We start from the raw sequence: 16,721 nt of genomic DNA, 5'->3' as shown, positions 1-16,721 counted from the left end.
CTTTCAGTGTTAATTGAATTTGACACAAAGTTGTGTGTCGAACCGAATCGAAATAGGTGAAGTTCACCTAATTCGACTAATTGTGCAAAACAAATTGAACATCAGTGTAGCCAGGACTGGTTCTTGGCTACAAGTCTGCCCTCACTGGCAGTAAGCCCTGGTAAGAGCAGGCCTGCCAGTACCTATCATGGGTTCTCCCGACTCCCCGCAGTGCCCTTGAGTGACAGGGAAGGAGGTGGAACCAGGCCTGGGTCCACAGAATCCTGGGTCAGACCTGGTGCCCTCCTCCTGGCCGTACTTATGGGACTTTGCCACCCAAATTTAGTCAGTGCCTCTCCCCACTTGAGAGAGGCAGGTCACACACAGGTTGCCTGAATACTGGCCTTCCCTGTTCCTCTTCCCCTCGGGGGAGAGTGAGTGTGCACCTTTCCCCTGATCCTGATAGATGATCAGGGAAGAGCAAGGACTGCTGCAGGGGCCCTTGAACCGTAGTGCAGGTCCAGGGACCATCCTACAGCTGGATACAACATCAGAGACGGCATAGGGCAGAAGCCTGCTGTGATTGCATTGAGCTGAACAGAATAAACCGTTCCAGTTATTATACCTCCTGCCTGGTGTGTGATCTTACTGGGGAAGGAGAGGGGATTGTGTTCTACCGTAGTAGATCGCCTCTATATATCTGGAACCTGCGGCAGATGGAGGCGCTGTACTGCTAGAAAACCAGGCAGGGTATGTACCCCAGAAACCTGTCCTGTGTCCCCACAAACATCAGCCCTCCTGCTTACCAACATGTAGCATGCACCACACCCGCTGTAATGGCAGAATCTCCCATCGGGTGAGGGAAACACTGTTACATACCATATTGGAGAAAACAAAGTAAAATAAAGTTGAGCAGTATAATATGCGCAACGTATGCAGACTCGCTTAATAATAGTGAATTCCACTAGAAATCCTAACACTCTTGGCATTCATTTAACTGCACTAGTGCCGATCAGGTCGCTATCACATGGAAACGCCCTTGGCACCACATGTATCAGAGAAAGAATTTTGTTTATTTTAATGGGATTTTTTCTCTGATACATATGGTGCTGCTTTTTTGCTTGGGGTTGGGGCACTGTGCTTCTGGGGGAAGAGCTTCACTGTATCAGTGCACCACTGGCGTCATCAGCTCGTATCAGCATATACTGCGTTGTGTTGCAATCATTTTAGTTTCTTTGCACGTCAAGTAAATAGCCATGTCTTGACTGGCATTAACCCCTGTCTACTTAAGGATGTTCGGTCAAATGTATCAAACTCGGATGGAAAAATTGACCGGCACTTAAAAAATAATATTAAATAATGGTCAAACTCCATGTTACTGTATGTTTAACATACTGACTCCCTTTTTCCTTACTTATATGCTGAAACATTATCTTGGGGTCATTGGCCTGTTGGGGTCTACAGTTACAGTTGTATTGGTTTTTTTTTTTCATAAATGTGCTTTTTTAAATCAGTATCAGCAAATAAAATACAAACCAGGACTGGATCATTACATTTATTTTTACAAGTAGCCTTTACTGTACCTCTATTTACAGGAATAAAGGTCCCAGCAAGTGTGTCTCTAAGCAAAGATCATCAGTCAGTGTAGTTAATACCAAGTTAGATTGGACTGAAAACATCATTCACATTCATCAATCACTGCCTGCTAATATTTATTTTTTCTTTAACAATTTAAAACACTGGGTTTTCCAGAGTCCTCCCAGCTCCCAATGTATTTACTGGTTTAGTTGCCAGGGAAATCAGAATAGCTTCCAAATCTAATGGGTTCCACGGGCTAATGCTGCAACGCCATTGCGGGGTAGAGGGGGGGGGGGGGAGGTTGACGTGGCAACTTCCTATTGGATGACCATTTAAATGCCCAGGAAGTAACACCAGCTAAAACAATGGTAAGTATCTCGGGAACAAGGGAGTGCCAAAAATACCGCAGTTCAGCTACGAAGGATCCCTTGGATAGAATTCTATAAATAAAAAAGTACTGAAAATGGGTGGAATTGCTGCTTTAAAGATTGATTTTCAGTGGGATTCTCTATTAATAAGCATTTCTGCGTACATCACATAAGTTATATTCTGCTTTGAATTCTCTGTCAGCTCCTGCCTCTTACCTTGTTCCTCTTGAAGAATGCTCTTCGGCAGGCTGCAAAGCACTTCTCACTGCAGAAGCTTTTCACTTCACTTCCCATGCTCAAGGAGTAGCGCTTAATTCCAACTTTCTGGCACCAGGCACACATGATTTGCACATTTGACACATCGTCGTCTGTAACACAAATGGAAGAACAACATGGTCATGCTCGCAGCGAATACCTTCCATAATCCTCCATCCAATTAAACGCACGGTACTGCAAATTATTCTGTAATTCTTGCTCACATTAGGCGTGCAATAGTGCAGGTGCAAACCATTCTAAAAAAAGAAAAAATGCGTTGTCCTGTTCAACCACAAATTATATACGTTATGGTGGCTAAAAAAAGTAACAGAAACCCTCTACCGTTCAGCAAATAAAAATACCACTTGTGAGCACATTCACGTCTCGGACAGGTTTGCAACCCTGAGAGATTAAATAAACAACCTAATTAACCTAAAATCAAATATAATAGGCAGTGCACCCAGGAGCAAAACAGAATAGGTAAAAAGGAAGAAGGGGCAAAACCCAAAAGACGGAGAATTGCTGAAACTCCAAACACAAGGCACTCAGGTAAGACAGGTACAAAAATTTTTATAATTTATTGGTCAAAAACAGATTTAAAAAATGGACAAACAAAGCAAAAACAATTAAAAAACAATACACAACTACTCTAGATCACAAAAAAATAGATAGGCGAATTGGCTGTACGTAGCAAGCAGCATAAAGATAAAGTTAAGGAAGCAGCACATCTCAATAGGTCAAAATAATAACAAAAATGTGTCACAGAGATCCCAAATAAACAGAAGGGGTTAAAATAACCTCACCTGGATGTAGGGGATAGCTGGATAGAAAATCCATCAGGTGTAACAATCATATGCACATAATCATGAGACAGGCAATGAGCAGGTTTGCAACCGTGCCTTTCCCCATTATCTCTTAGCATACAGCGCTTCCACTGCACCCAGGAATTCTGGGTAATGACATTCAAATGAGCCCAAAGTATCATCTTTTGTTTCTAATCCATTTTAGCATGGATAACTATAAGCGTATGCATGTCGTATTACACAGCTTTTCAGCACAGCCTGGGTTAAAGAAGTGCACAGCCAATAAACCTAATCACAGACAGCTGTTTTGACCTTTTTGGTCTCGTCAGTGTGAAGCGGGTTATACTGGCTTTGCAATGTGAAGCTCGAACAGGTTTCAACCATACTGTATATAAGTTATGGTGGGTAAAAAGTGACAAACCCCTCCACCATACAGTGTCCTGTTCAAGGAAATTTCAGTAATTATCGTGAAGTAAAAGCAACAAAAACCATATGTTAAAATCTTTTAAAATAACATTATACAAAATGTTCCTTTAAGCTGTAAGTGATTTACATGTTAAATACATATTGTTTACATTGTGCATTTAGACTGTAAGCTCTTCAGTTCACAGACTCCTTTTCCTATTGTTACTTTATGCCTGAAGCGCTTATTCCCATTGTGTTATATTATGTCACGTGTATTACTGCTGTGATGCACTTTAAATAATTATATACATGCATCCATACATTCTATATATAACACAAAAACAGGTCAAGTCTGTGAAATGGGACCCTTTTTTGCTAAACGTTTCTTGAAAATCTGCAAAATTCCAGGCCCTTCACGTGCTCCCTTCACGTGCTCCCGTTACATGCTCCCTTCACGTGCTCCCGTTACATGCTCCCTTCACCTGCTCCTGTTACATGCTCCCGTTACATGCTCCCTTCACATGCTCCCTTCACATGCTCCCGTTACATGCTCCCTTCACATGCTCCCCTCACATGCTCCCCTCACATGCTCCCCTCACATTCTCCCCTCACATGTTCCCGTTACTTGCTCCCCTCACGTGCTCCCCTCACGTGCTCCCCTCACATGCTCCCGTTACTTGCTCCCCTCACGTGCTCCCCTCACGTGCTCCCCTCACGTGCTCCCCTCACGTGCTCCCCTCACGTGCTCCCCTCACATGCTCCCCTCACATGCTCCCGTTACATGCTCCCGTTACATGCTGAAATTCACACATTTTGGCGAGAAGCGGCAAACGCCTGGTGACATTTTTTTGCAATGTGATTATTCGTGCCAATTTTGCCCCACATTTGAAGACATATCTCACATTGCTACTTACTTATAACGCCAAACGCACGTGCTAGACGTCCCACTGATAACAAGGAGGTTAATAACATCGTAACATAAAGATAAAAGAAAGTAACCAAACTAGTGAGTAACGCCTCTACTTATCTTTACTACACTTGGGTCTGACAATAAAATGCTGAATTATTCCTCTGAGGGGAAAAAAAAAAAAAGCTTATTTATCCAAGTTTAATTGGTACAATAAATGTTCAAAAAGAGCACTGGAATTATCAAATAAAGAACATATTGTTTGTACCATAATGGTAGCAGTTTGCATATATCAAGGTCCAAAAACAGTGATTTTGTGCATAAATCTTTAGTAAATTAGTCATTTGGCATATGCTTCCCTGGGCTTCAGCTTATCAAGGCTATTAACATATTTTTTTAGCCCACATCAGCGAACAATCTCCTTAGTGCCAATAGAAAGAGTAGGAGGAACATGTGGTGTAGATCAGTGATTTTTAACCTTTATTTGGTTGAGGGACCCAATTATTATATTCTGAAATTCAGAGGAACCCCAACACTCTCTAATAGCACGTATGAGATCTGATGCATTGTAAGGAACCCCAACCCTCTCTAATACTGTGTCTGAGATCAGATGCATTGTAAGGAACCCAACCCTCTCTAATACTGTCTGAGATCAGATGCATTGTAAGGAACCCCAACCCTCCCTAATAGCGTGTCTGAGATCAGATGCATTGTAAGGAACCCCAACCCTCTCTAATAGCGCGTCTGAGATCAGATGCATTGTAAGGAACCCCAACCCTCCCTAATAGCGCGTCTGAGATCAGATGCATTGTAAGGAACCCCAACCCTCTCTAATAGCGCGTCTGAGATCAGATGCATTGTAAGGAACCCCAACCCTCCTTAATAGCGTGTCTGAGATCAAATGCATTGTAAGGAACCCCAACCCTCTCTAATAGCGTGTCTGAGATCAGATGCATTGTAAGGAACCCCAACCCTCTCTAATAGCGTGTCTGAGATCAGATGCATTGTAAGGAACTCCAACCCTCTCTAATAACGTGTCTGAGATCAGATGCATTGTAAGGAACCCCAACCCTCTCTAATACTGTCTGAGATCAGATGCATTGTAAGGAACCCCAACCCTCCCTAATAGCGTGTCTGAGATCAGATGCATTGTAAGGGACCCCAGCCCTCCCTAATAGCGTGTCTGAGATCAGATGCATTGTAAGGAACCCCAACCCTCTCTAATAGCGCGTCTGAGATCAGATGCATTGTAAGGAACCCCAACCCTCCTTAATAGCGTGTCTGAGATCAAATGCATTGTAAGGAACCCCAACCCTCTCTAATAGCGTGTCTGAGATCAGATGCATTGTAAGGAACCCCAACCCTCTCTAATAGCGTGTCTGAGATCAGATGCATTGTAAGGAACCCCAACCCTCCCTAATAGCGCGTCTGAGATCAGATGCATTGTAAGGAACCCCAACCCTCTCTAATAGCGCGTCTGAGATCAGGTGCATTGTAAATTGTTCTGTATTTGGTACAATTTTCAAATTACTTGAACATTGCAGAGAACCCTTTACGGAGGTGCGGGGAATCCCTGTTGAAAATCACAGATGTAGATCCTATAAAAGGATGAATCCGTTTCTGCATCTCAGGCAGGTATTTTTAGCACTGACAAACAAACACATCACTTGCTGAGCAGTTACAAATCCCGCCCACTAACAATATTCAGGAACAAATGTATGAAAGTTCAGTAGAATGACACAAGCAGAGTTTGTTTTGCTGTAGATCCGTACATATCATACTGTAAGAACCTGATTAATGGACTCTTTGAAGTCAGACGCCAACAGAGATGACCATTTACTTTTCCCTCAAGACAGAAGCAGCTGCATTGTAACTAATAATATATAAATATATATATATATATATATATATATATATTTTTTTTTAAATTAAGCCAATTTCATCCAGTTTGGCATGTTTGGCAAATCAACACTGAAAAGTTCCCGTATTTTTTTATTTTTACATATAAAAAGTGCGGAACACTAATAATAACCTATGCCTCAACGTTTAAAAAAAAAATCTTACATTGTAATCACCGTTCATCTGCAAAATGCTTAAACATTCGTTTGGCGCAGGAAATATGACAGACTGACATGTCCCATTTAAAACGTTTTTTTAAAACTGTTACTTTTACTGGTTGTGCAACGAAAAGGTCATTGTAACAGAACAGGTACTCAAGATATACAGCAGGAGTGGCCAACTCCAGTCCTCAAGGGCCGCCAACAGGTCAGGTTTTCAGGACATCCCCGCTTCAGCACAGGTGGCTCAAACAGTGGCCGTTTAAGCCACCTGTGCTGAAGCGGGGATATCCTGAAAACTTGACCTGTTGTAGCCCTTGAGGACTGGAGTTGGCCACCCCTGATATAGAGTGATCTGAATAAGTGGTGTGTTTGGGTGTGTGTGTGATTTTAATACAAATTAATAACTTGATGTCATAATTCAGGCAATGAAGTCTTCTACAAAAACAAAACAAATACTGTAAATAAATGTAGAAATTTAATTGTTTTTCTCCAAAAAGCTTATAATTAAATGGCTACAACACGTTATACTAATTAGATTGTGAGCTCTTCGGAGCAGTGACTCCTTTTCCTAAATGTTACTTTTATGTCAGAAGCACTTCTTCCCTTTGTGTTATTTATATCTTATTATTTATATGATTGTAACTATTACTGCTGTGAAGCGCTATGTACATTAATGGCGCTATACAAATAAAGACATATATACATACTAAAGCACACATTAATGTATCACCATAAGTTTAATATGGCATTCGAGATCTACATTAACGATACAGAAGGAAATATCTTCTTGACCCATTGACTGGTTCATCTTCTAATAATGTTATTGTTATATATTTATCAGCACTTTGAAGCAGTTTTATTATGGCCTTCAGTGATCATGAGCAAGACAAAATAGATGCAGGATTGTATTAATTTATTTTAACGTAGCTGTGTGTCTGCAGGACTGTTTGAAAATCTATAATGGACATATTCAATTGGAATTCTATCTCGAACTGTAAACTGTGTTCCGCCATTATAAGCATCATTGTGTTCGTACTCATGCAAGTTGACAGGAAGATAGCAAAGTAGTAATTGATGATAGCTAATGCTGGGTAAATGAGCTCAGTAGGCTCACGCGTGTGTCTGAGAATGCACACAGATGCTGAAATGAATCTCCTGCTTTATGGTAAAGCACACTTGCCTTATATTTAACTGTGCCACAATTTCATTACATTCCATAACGTTGTTAGCGCAAATCCCGTAACAGATGCAAAGGCTCTACGTAATAGGGTCAGCACCCACAAGGAAGCACAGCTAGCTTGAAAACAATTCTAGTGTTGGCATCCCCTGTTTAATGTACAAGCACAACATAAAAAAAACAACAGCAATCATAAATAAAAGATGAATATAATCCAGTTTTGAAACATTTTGGAAAGCCATACTGTATTTTGCTGTACTATGTACTCGTTGTAACGTCAAGACATCAGCTCCTGATGGCGTTGCACTGCCAGACCCCGTCATATTTACAAAGTAAGCTAAACCAGGGAATGGTGATGTAAGTGGAGTGAAATTCTGACTAATACTGAGGATGGTAAAATGACAAATTCTTCTTAAAAATGTAGTGGCTTAGTGAAAAACACCCCTGCGTATTCAACTCTCACAGAGAGATATCAGGATTCATATTTCTGCACAAGGTATCTGATAGGCTGCAGATATTTTCTGATACAGGCTGGTGGGACCCCTAAGATAAAGACACACAAGTTCCATCTGACCAAGTCATGTTTTCTCCTTATGCCTTAGTTAGGCACCAACATTTTGACTGTTTCATTACATCTGTATTGTTTATTTGTCTACCCGGCTGGGTTCAATAGTGGAGCTATAAATGAATGGAGCATTGTCAAGGCAGCAAAATATTGATTATGGAGGAGACCATTATCTTGCACTTGTATATTATCCACATTTTCCATAGAGCGGCACAATACTGGTACATATACAAGAATGGTGGATGTGTGCAACAGTCTTGTTGCATCTGCAAATAATGATCTATGTTTTAGACATAAAATAATAATAAATGCGTGTATGTTATGGAAATAATATGCTGGAGGGGTTGAATTATCACTAGAAATACTTGTTGTATGATAGTTGTTCAAATACTGTTCACTAATTAGTTGTGAAAAATATATTGAAGTTAAAAGTAATCCACTTAAAAAAACTACTATTATAAGACCCAAGGTTAGTTTCATTCACCTAAAGGGTACATTACATGGAGAATATCACCTGTCTCGTGCAGTTGCTGTAGCCTTCATAACCATACATAGTCATATAGAAATTAACAGCGTAGAGGCAAATATTAATGACAGATGAAACTGCATTGTCTGGTATATGTATAATTTCTCTCATGCTAATTATGTTGGTCATAATGCATGACAAAGGGTGTAGTAATCCTAAAACAAACAGAAACATGGATTAAGCTCCCGTTTGACATGAGTTGATAGATCTGCAATCAAAGCTACGTAAAAGTATGGATTTAGAGCTCTATTAATCAAGCTTCAGACAGTATATTTTGGAAGGTATTACACAGAAGCTGAGACAGTCATTTCTGACAATATTCTTCTCAAATTCAGTTTGTCGTTGTGACTTTCTCCCATTTAGCTCATGTGCTTGAGTTTGATATTTGTGCAGTGTCAATCGAAGGAGTTAGAAAGGAGTTAAGAGACACCAAAAAATTTTTGTAATTCACTTTACATTTTCCTATCATCAGTAATGTACATCAGGTGCGAACTAAGAGATCGACATTACACGAAATTAGGAAGTTTGTTAAAATTGTTGAAGATTAATATTAGGTAGAATAGGGCATCTTATCTTCTGTACTGCATAATTGAATACATACATGTATAAATCATTAGACAGGACTAGGGTGTGTCTCTTTTATCACTTATCTGCCCATCAATATTTAGATACACACTTGTGCTGCACAATATACAAACACATCCCAGAGTATTAATGTTTAATGCAATTAAATGCAATTGCAGGACTTCACAATACTGAATGGGGTGAAAATATGTTTCATACTATATTTCATAAATAACATGTGCTTATATTAGTTTCAACTCCCTCTACCACTGACACTACATTCTAATCTCAAATAAACTACACTGCATTGTTTTATTCAATGGGGTCCATGTTAAAATGGATAAGAAGTAATGAGTGATGCTGTATGCTCATTTGCCTGTCATTACCCAGAATCCAAGGCTGCAGTTGAAGCACTGTGTACTAAGAGCAGGGCCGCCAACACATGTCCTGGGGCCCAGGACTAGAGCTTTGTCCTTGCGAGCCCTCCCCTTTCACACCGGTATTTCCCTCCCCCCTCTGTCTCTGACTATTCCCCTTCCTCACTTACTCTACCCTCTCTTACACCACCTCTGTCCTCTCTACCCCCCTCCATTATCACTCAATTATCCCCTCTCACTCAATCCCGCTCCTTCAATCCCCCTCACACTCATTTCCCCCTCCTCCCCTAGCCACACAAACAATTCCCCCTCCCACACAACCCCCAAATACACACACAATACCCCCTCCCCATACAAAACTAACCCCCAAATACAGACACCACTACACACCCCAGATAAGAGCACCACTACACACTCCCCATATGCAACCCCCCTAGATGCAAACACCACTACCCCCCCAGAGATAATGACCCCCCCCACACACACACACACAAATACAATTACCAACACCCCCCCCCCCCCAACCGACAGACAATTAAAGTTTTTGCATCCTCTGGTTGCTCTCGCTGGGCCCCGACTCTCCCCAGCTACTGCCTCCTCTTCCCGCACAGGGCCTCTCTCCCCCGCCATTACACGTCAGAAGCTGGGCGCACCCGGAGGTCAGGCCCAGCTTCCGGCTCGCCCCGGCGGAGAGAGAGGCCCAGCGTGGGAAGAGGAGGCAGTAGCTGGGGAGATCCGGCAGCTGGATGCAGAATTTCCAGAACCGTCCGGCTGCACTCCCCATGGCCACCAGGCCAGGGACATTTGTCCTGGCTCTTCCCCCCCCCACCCCTATTGGCAGCCCTGGCTAAGATAATGGGGAAAAGCCAGGTTGCAGACCTGTCTGAAACATGTGAATGTGCTCACAAGTGATATAATTTACAGCATGGATAATCAATAACCTTGAAATATGGGACTTCTCTGGGGAACTGCTTGCACACACCTCGCCTTTCTAGTTTTTATGTGGGAATTTCATGGTTGAAATGGCAGCATTTTCAGAACAAAAAAAATGGATCTGTAATTTCTAGGCTCTGCTTGGGACCACCCACTAAATACCAAGCAGACTGTAAATGTATCCTATTAGAGTAACACCATTGTCAGATGTACTTGAATCATTTCAATCACACTCAAGGTAGAAAAAAATGACCATTTACCTGCTGGTGGTTTGATGAAGGGAGGTGGAATTAAGTGTCCAACCATGGACATATTTCCGTGATCCTTTGACCCCGCTGGTAACTCTGCAAGCCCATTTCCTGTAGCAAGCCCTGAATAGTTTATGTTTGTATTGTATGGTGATATAACACTGTCCTCGGGTAATTTTGGTTTTGGCAAAGACATTTCTGAAATGAAAACAAAATAATAATTAAAAAAAAATTTTTAGAAATACCCCAGCAGCCTTTCCAGTTTTCATTTTTTAAGGCCCCCTGACCGAAAAGGGAACAATCGCTCATCTACACATCTAGGAGTACAAATATGAAATGTGCAAAAAAAGAACATTTGCCCACATGAAACCCTGGTTATGGAGTATGAGGCGCATCACTTAGATTGTAAGCTCTTCGGGACAGGGACGCCCTTTCCTAATGTCAGCTGTATGTCTCTAGCGCTTATTCCCACTCTGTGTCATACGATTATGTCACGTGTCTTACTGCTGTGAAGCGCTATGCACATGGATGGGGCTATATAAGTGAAGATATACATATATACATCGCTGTGAACCTAGAGGTAAATACAACAAAGGATGAATGGATATATAAAGAAGTTATATCCCAAAAAGAAATTCACTTAAGGAGTACACCAGTGGGACACAAGACATATCTAAAATGTAACATTTCATGTAAATGTCTAACATAGTTGAAAAAAGTCTGACAAAGCAAAGGGTCTGGTGAGAGAGGGCAGCATCCTCTCTGAGAGAGAGACTGGGGTGGCAATTAGATGTCATAAAGAATGACACTATTTATAATGTATGCTAATGAAGACAATGTAGCTAATAGTATTTGGCCACTAAATGTGGAGCTATCTCATATCATAACTAAGTTACTTTTTTCTCATAGGTCCACAGGATAAAACCAGGTGGTTTTCATTTGAAGGCGAACACATGACACACATACTGAAAGTTAAAATAGGGGTAACGTAGAATTAAATAGCCGAGCTTGTGCAGGAAGATGACATTTGAGAAAAAGACAACACTGCGCCATAATACCGTAGCACCCACAAAGCGCGTTGAAAATGAAACATTTTGGGGCTAATTTTCATAGGACAATACAGACATATATTTTTTTACAAATCAGTTATGTAATATTGGATAATACTTACTGCATTCTATCCCCCCCCCCCCCCCACCCCCATCCCTCCCCCCAAAAAAGCCTCCCTTGGTTGCTATAGCAGGCTCTGGCACACACCTCTTTTTGAGCCCTGCCCGCTCCCCAGTCGAACAAGAGCTTTGGTAACGAATGATCACAAACAGATCTCTTGCAGTGTTCCCCGCAGGAGGTTGCCTACTGTTACAGATCTCACCTGAGCCACAATGTTACCCGTGGTAATATAAGGTTATACTGTAGTTGTTGCGTTCCACTGACTGTAGGATATATTCAACGGCGGCCATTATGTGAACTCAGGGAGCCTGATCTTCCCTGATTGATCACACGAGAATGGATGGATCGGCAGCTTCGGTAATTACTTTTCCTTAAAGGCAATCAAATGCTGCTTATATTAAAAACAAACAACAAATGTGCAGCCACGAATTAACCTTTAAAGCAGCAATCATTCTATTCTTATTTGCTTGAACTTCTTTTTTTTTTTACAAAATTAGAACCTGGGATCTTCTGGAACGTATTTTTTCTTGCTTTTTGGGCTATTTGCAGTACCTTTTTTATGCTGCAATTTTTTCTGGTCATTTTGGGAAATCAATATGGCTGCCATCCAAGCCTCACTCCCACTGGCCAATGGGAAGCATGAAACGGCAGCTTCCCATTTTGTGACAGCTTAATTTTCTTTATTTTACCAGCACGTAGGAAACACGGGGTCTCTGGAGCTAATTCTAGCCCGGTTCAGCTCCTGGGAACCCCTCCAGTTCTGATTCTATCCCCAAACAATAAACTCCAAAAATGGGAGGGATTGCTGCTCCACGCTATGTGATTAGGATATCCAGTTTGCATCACAGTCGTGCATGTTGTTGCAAATCCATCTCTTTGAATTTTTGATTTAATTAGAAAATGTATCCCTAAGTTCAGTCATGTTTTTAATTCGCCTGTCACATGAAACTGTACAAAGGATGTGTTTGTAGATGGTGCAATGAGCTCCAAAACACAGGGTAACATTTTTCATCTGAGTCAATTTCAGCCAGCAGCATTTGTACAGTATGAAGCTATTTAATCTTGTCTTGTTACACATGACACAGATCCACAGATCTCTCCATGGGCAAAAGTTACAAAATAAAAAGTTGCTGTGATACATACCATAGGGAAGCACGTTAGTGCGACCTCAGGAAATCTGTAAGCAATATTCAAGGTCGCACTTTGTTTTCTCAACCCTAAAGAGAAACTGTCTACAAATGGTGTTGTTAAGTACAACTGATTAAAGTATTTCACACCAAAATGTGCAAGAGCATTTACGATGCACAGATACAATGAAAAGTTTCCGCTTCCACTTTTCTCTACGTTTTCTCTACGTTGGTACATAGACCTCCCTGTGTTCATATCATAGAGACTGCAGCATACAGTAGTAAGCTTCTTTTAACTTGTCTGTGTGGAGAAGAGGATGTGCAGCAAATTACCAAGAATGGCTTCCTAGGATTGATAGACCTTCATCCGTTCCAGAGCAGAATCTCCTCTTCCATGTCCCTTTCTGTGCTCGTGTCAGCTGTTTATCCATACGCATTAGTGTAGATTTCAGGTAGGTGAAGGCGGCTCTCCTCCTGAAACCATCCTCCGAGTTGTAAGTACTGCGTGTATGCGTAATCACTCTCTTTACCCCCTAAACAGTTAAAACAACAATATGTGTATGAATGTGGCAAAGTGCATGTTGAGGTATACATCAGTTTATGGGTGAGCCTTCGTGTAAATGTCTGAATTAGTCTGCGTGAGCAGGTCCTACTTATCAAGTCTCTTAGAGGCACATGCATCAAGTGTCGTTATGGATTATCTCACCCGTTCAGTCGTTAACCCCCATTCAAGTCAATAGGAGTTACCGTGGGAACGGGTGCGATAATCCAGACCGGTACGTAATGCATGGGCCCCTTAGACTGATAGGAAGTAAGGAATGCCAGCATATTCTTCTTTATAAAGAGCCACACTTGAGGAAATGATTCCTGAATTGAATTCCAACATGTTTTTACGCTTGCCAACAGAAGAAACGTCTGGCCTCCAAAGTAAACTGAAAGGTGCTAGGTATGTAGAACTGATGCTTTAAGAATAGTGAAATGCACAGCAGACCCATAAGCTGCAAATGGGTCACACAATTGGTGGCCGGTAGGAGAGCCTAGTGTAGTACTGACTAGTTCTATTAAGTACTCAGCATCGCACTTTGCATGGCAATTAACTCACTGAGCCAGCAAGAGAACTTCTGAGTAGAGAACCTTTCCTATGGCTCCACAAGCAGGGCTTTGTGTGAAAGATATGCAAAGCAGCTTTTACATGCTGGTAGTGTCAAAGCTTTGTGCCAGGCTGTGTTCATTAAGCTAACGAAGCAATGCCATTTGAAGATAAAGAATAGCACCGGCCTTCCCTTATAAGTCACCACAGGAACACGCTGCAAACTGTGTGTATGTAAAATAGGCTCTAAAGCAGCAGTCCCAGGTACTCATTTCTTTTTCTTTTATCTTTTATTATTATTATTATTGATTTTGTACGAGGATTGGAACCGGAGGTGTCCTCAGGAGCTGAACTTCTCTATTTTTAGCCCTGGAGACCTGCCCGGTTCTGGAGATGCGCCCAATTTTAGGTGCCGGTGTTCTCCTCCCATCCGAAGGAAACAAAGTCACCCGCCAAACCGCAGACCAATAGGAAGCCGCAACAGATGAAATTGCGGCTTCCAAGTGAACACCACAGGCGCCATCTTAAAAAACAAACAGGCAGTGCATAGGAACCTAAAACTATCTCGGGAACCAGGGTTTCCCTGGAACTAAAAATCATACGGGCCATCTCCGAAGGACCCCGTTATCAAACCTGTTAAAAAAAACAATGAGCAGCTGGGACTGCGGCTTAATGACCCTTCTGCCTGCTGAAAGGATTCTGAAATTCAGAAGTATAGGGTTGTGGTAACTACTGTATTATATGTCAAGTATCAAGGGAAATGAAATCCCAAGTAAAACAAGGTTTCGTCCAATAGATCCCTTATCAGGCCCTGATTAAATTATAATATGTGTATTACTTTTATGGGTTCTGGATCCATCTACAAGATTGTTCATTGCTGTGCATGGGCTCTTTGCACATCCATGAAGCACCAACCGGTAACCCATTTTTCCCTATACATACAAGTGGTGTGTAGTTTGAGCGTCCATGTTTCAATGCATAAGCTTTTGAGGCAGTAAAATATTTCTCTCCTTTTTATATTACAAGATGTTCTACTGCGCCTTATAAAAGTGCAGCCATCACTGTGCAAGTCAGTGGAATATTGAGACTTCCCTCATTTTTTTTTATTTTTATGAATCGTGCTTATTTGTATCCTCTAAGTCTAAATGTTGGCCAGTGTTATGTATATGTTTGTTAGTTTTTGTCAGCGGTATACACTATGATTTTTTTCTGTGTTTAAATCCTGCATATCACGATATGTTTATCCATGGATCCACCAAGCCGGTCTATCCAATTTGAATTAAAACCATCCATGTTCACCATGCACCGAGCCCGGGTGGCCTATATTGTTTCTCTTCCCACTGACAAGGCACTGGCCTGGACCTCTCTGCTCTGGGAGAAGGATTCCCCCTGATCAGTGATTCCCCTGCCTTCATCCGTGCCTTCAAGTTGGTGTTTGACGCTCCTGGACGAGAATCTTCAGCATCAGCTTCACTCCTGCGGATTCGCCAGGGAACTCGCACGGTAGGCCAATAACCCATTGAGTTTCGCACCCTCGTGGCTGAGACTGGCTGGAATAATGACACTCAAGTAGTGGCCTTTTGGCAGGGACTATCGGAGCACTTAAAGGATGAGCTGACTGGCCGGGACCTCCCTAAGGACCTTGAGGACTTAATTTCTCTTGGAGTACGGATAGATCTCAGAATGCAGGAACGCCTGTCCGAGAAGTGCCGTGCTGTTAGGAGCCCGAGTACTCGGTTGGCCCAAAACTTTCTTTCTCCGCCCCCTCCAGATGACGAGCTTATGCAGCTGGGAACTACCAGACTGTCAGAACGATCGAAGAAGTAGGAGGCGTACCTTGGGCTTGTGTCTGTATTGTGGGTCCCAGGACCACCGGATCCGTGACTGCCCGATGATTGCGGGGCAGGGGAAATGCCTGTGCCCAGTGACGTTGGAAGAGGATCTGCTTGACATCGCTACCATCTTTCCTTCCTCAGTGCTTTCCCAGATTCTTCTGCTGGTTTCCCTCTCATGGGGTTCGGCCTCAGTCTCTACTCACACCTTTGTGGATTCCGGAGCAGCGGGTGACTTCCTCGATCTTTCGTTCGCCAAACAGCACGCAATACCCCTTTGCTCTTTGGAGATTCCGTTAGAGATTGTGGCGATCGATGGAAGACCCTTAGGACTCGGCACCATTACTTAGGAGTCCCCTCCCCTGGTAGTGAACATTGGAGTTCTACATAAGGATCTACTCCCTTTCATGGTAATCAACGAACCATCAGCCCCTATAGTGTTAGGTCTCCCTTGGTTGCGTGCCCACAATGCTACAGTTGACTGGTTAACGTGGCAAGTGACCACCTGGGGCCAGCGATGTCATGGGACTTGCTTGTCTACATCTCGTCCCAGCTCTGACTCACCGCTGGCATCTGTATCTCTCCCCGATGGTCCAATCAACTTGTTTCCAGGAGCCATTCCACCGTCTCAGACTATTTTGGCAGTTTCTTCTACTCCTACATCGTCCGTCTCTCTATCTGGAGTTCCTGCAGTGGATGACAAGGTCCAGGAGCTACAGTCTCTCTGGAGGAAGATTCATGCCAATGTAACTAAAGC

General features: G+C 42.4%; 1 protein-coding gene across 2 annotated transcripts in view; it reads right to left on the bottom strand.

The window, feature by feature from the left end:
• SOBP (sine oculis binding protein homolog) overlaps positions 1-16,721 on the bottom strand; it is a 131,330-nt gene that overhangs the window by 83,979 nt on the left and 30,630 nt on the right. For both annotated transcript variants that reach the window (XM_075597560.1, XM_075597562.1), the window contains exons 3-4: positions 10,758-10,943; positions 2,142-2,293 (exon numbers count right to left, since the gene is read on the bottom strand). In XM_075597560.1, coding sequence (XP_075453675.1) covers positions 2,142-2,293; positions 10,758-10,943 — 338 coding nt within the window. The remainder of the gene's footprint in view (positions 1-2,141; positions 2,294-10,757; positions 10,944-16,721) is intronic.

This window comes from Ascaphus truei, chromosome 4 (assembly GCF_040206685.1).
Source record: "Ascaphus truei isolate aAscTru1 chromosome 4, aAscTru1.hap1, whole genome shotgun sequence".
Classification (NCBI taxonomy): Eukaryota; Metazoa; Chordata; class Amphibia; order Anura; family Ascaphidae; genus Ascaphus; species Ascaphus truei.
This window is presented reverse-complemented; position numbering and strand designations above follow the sequence as displayed.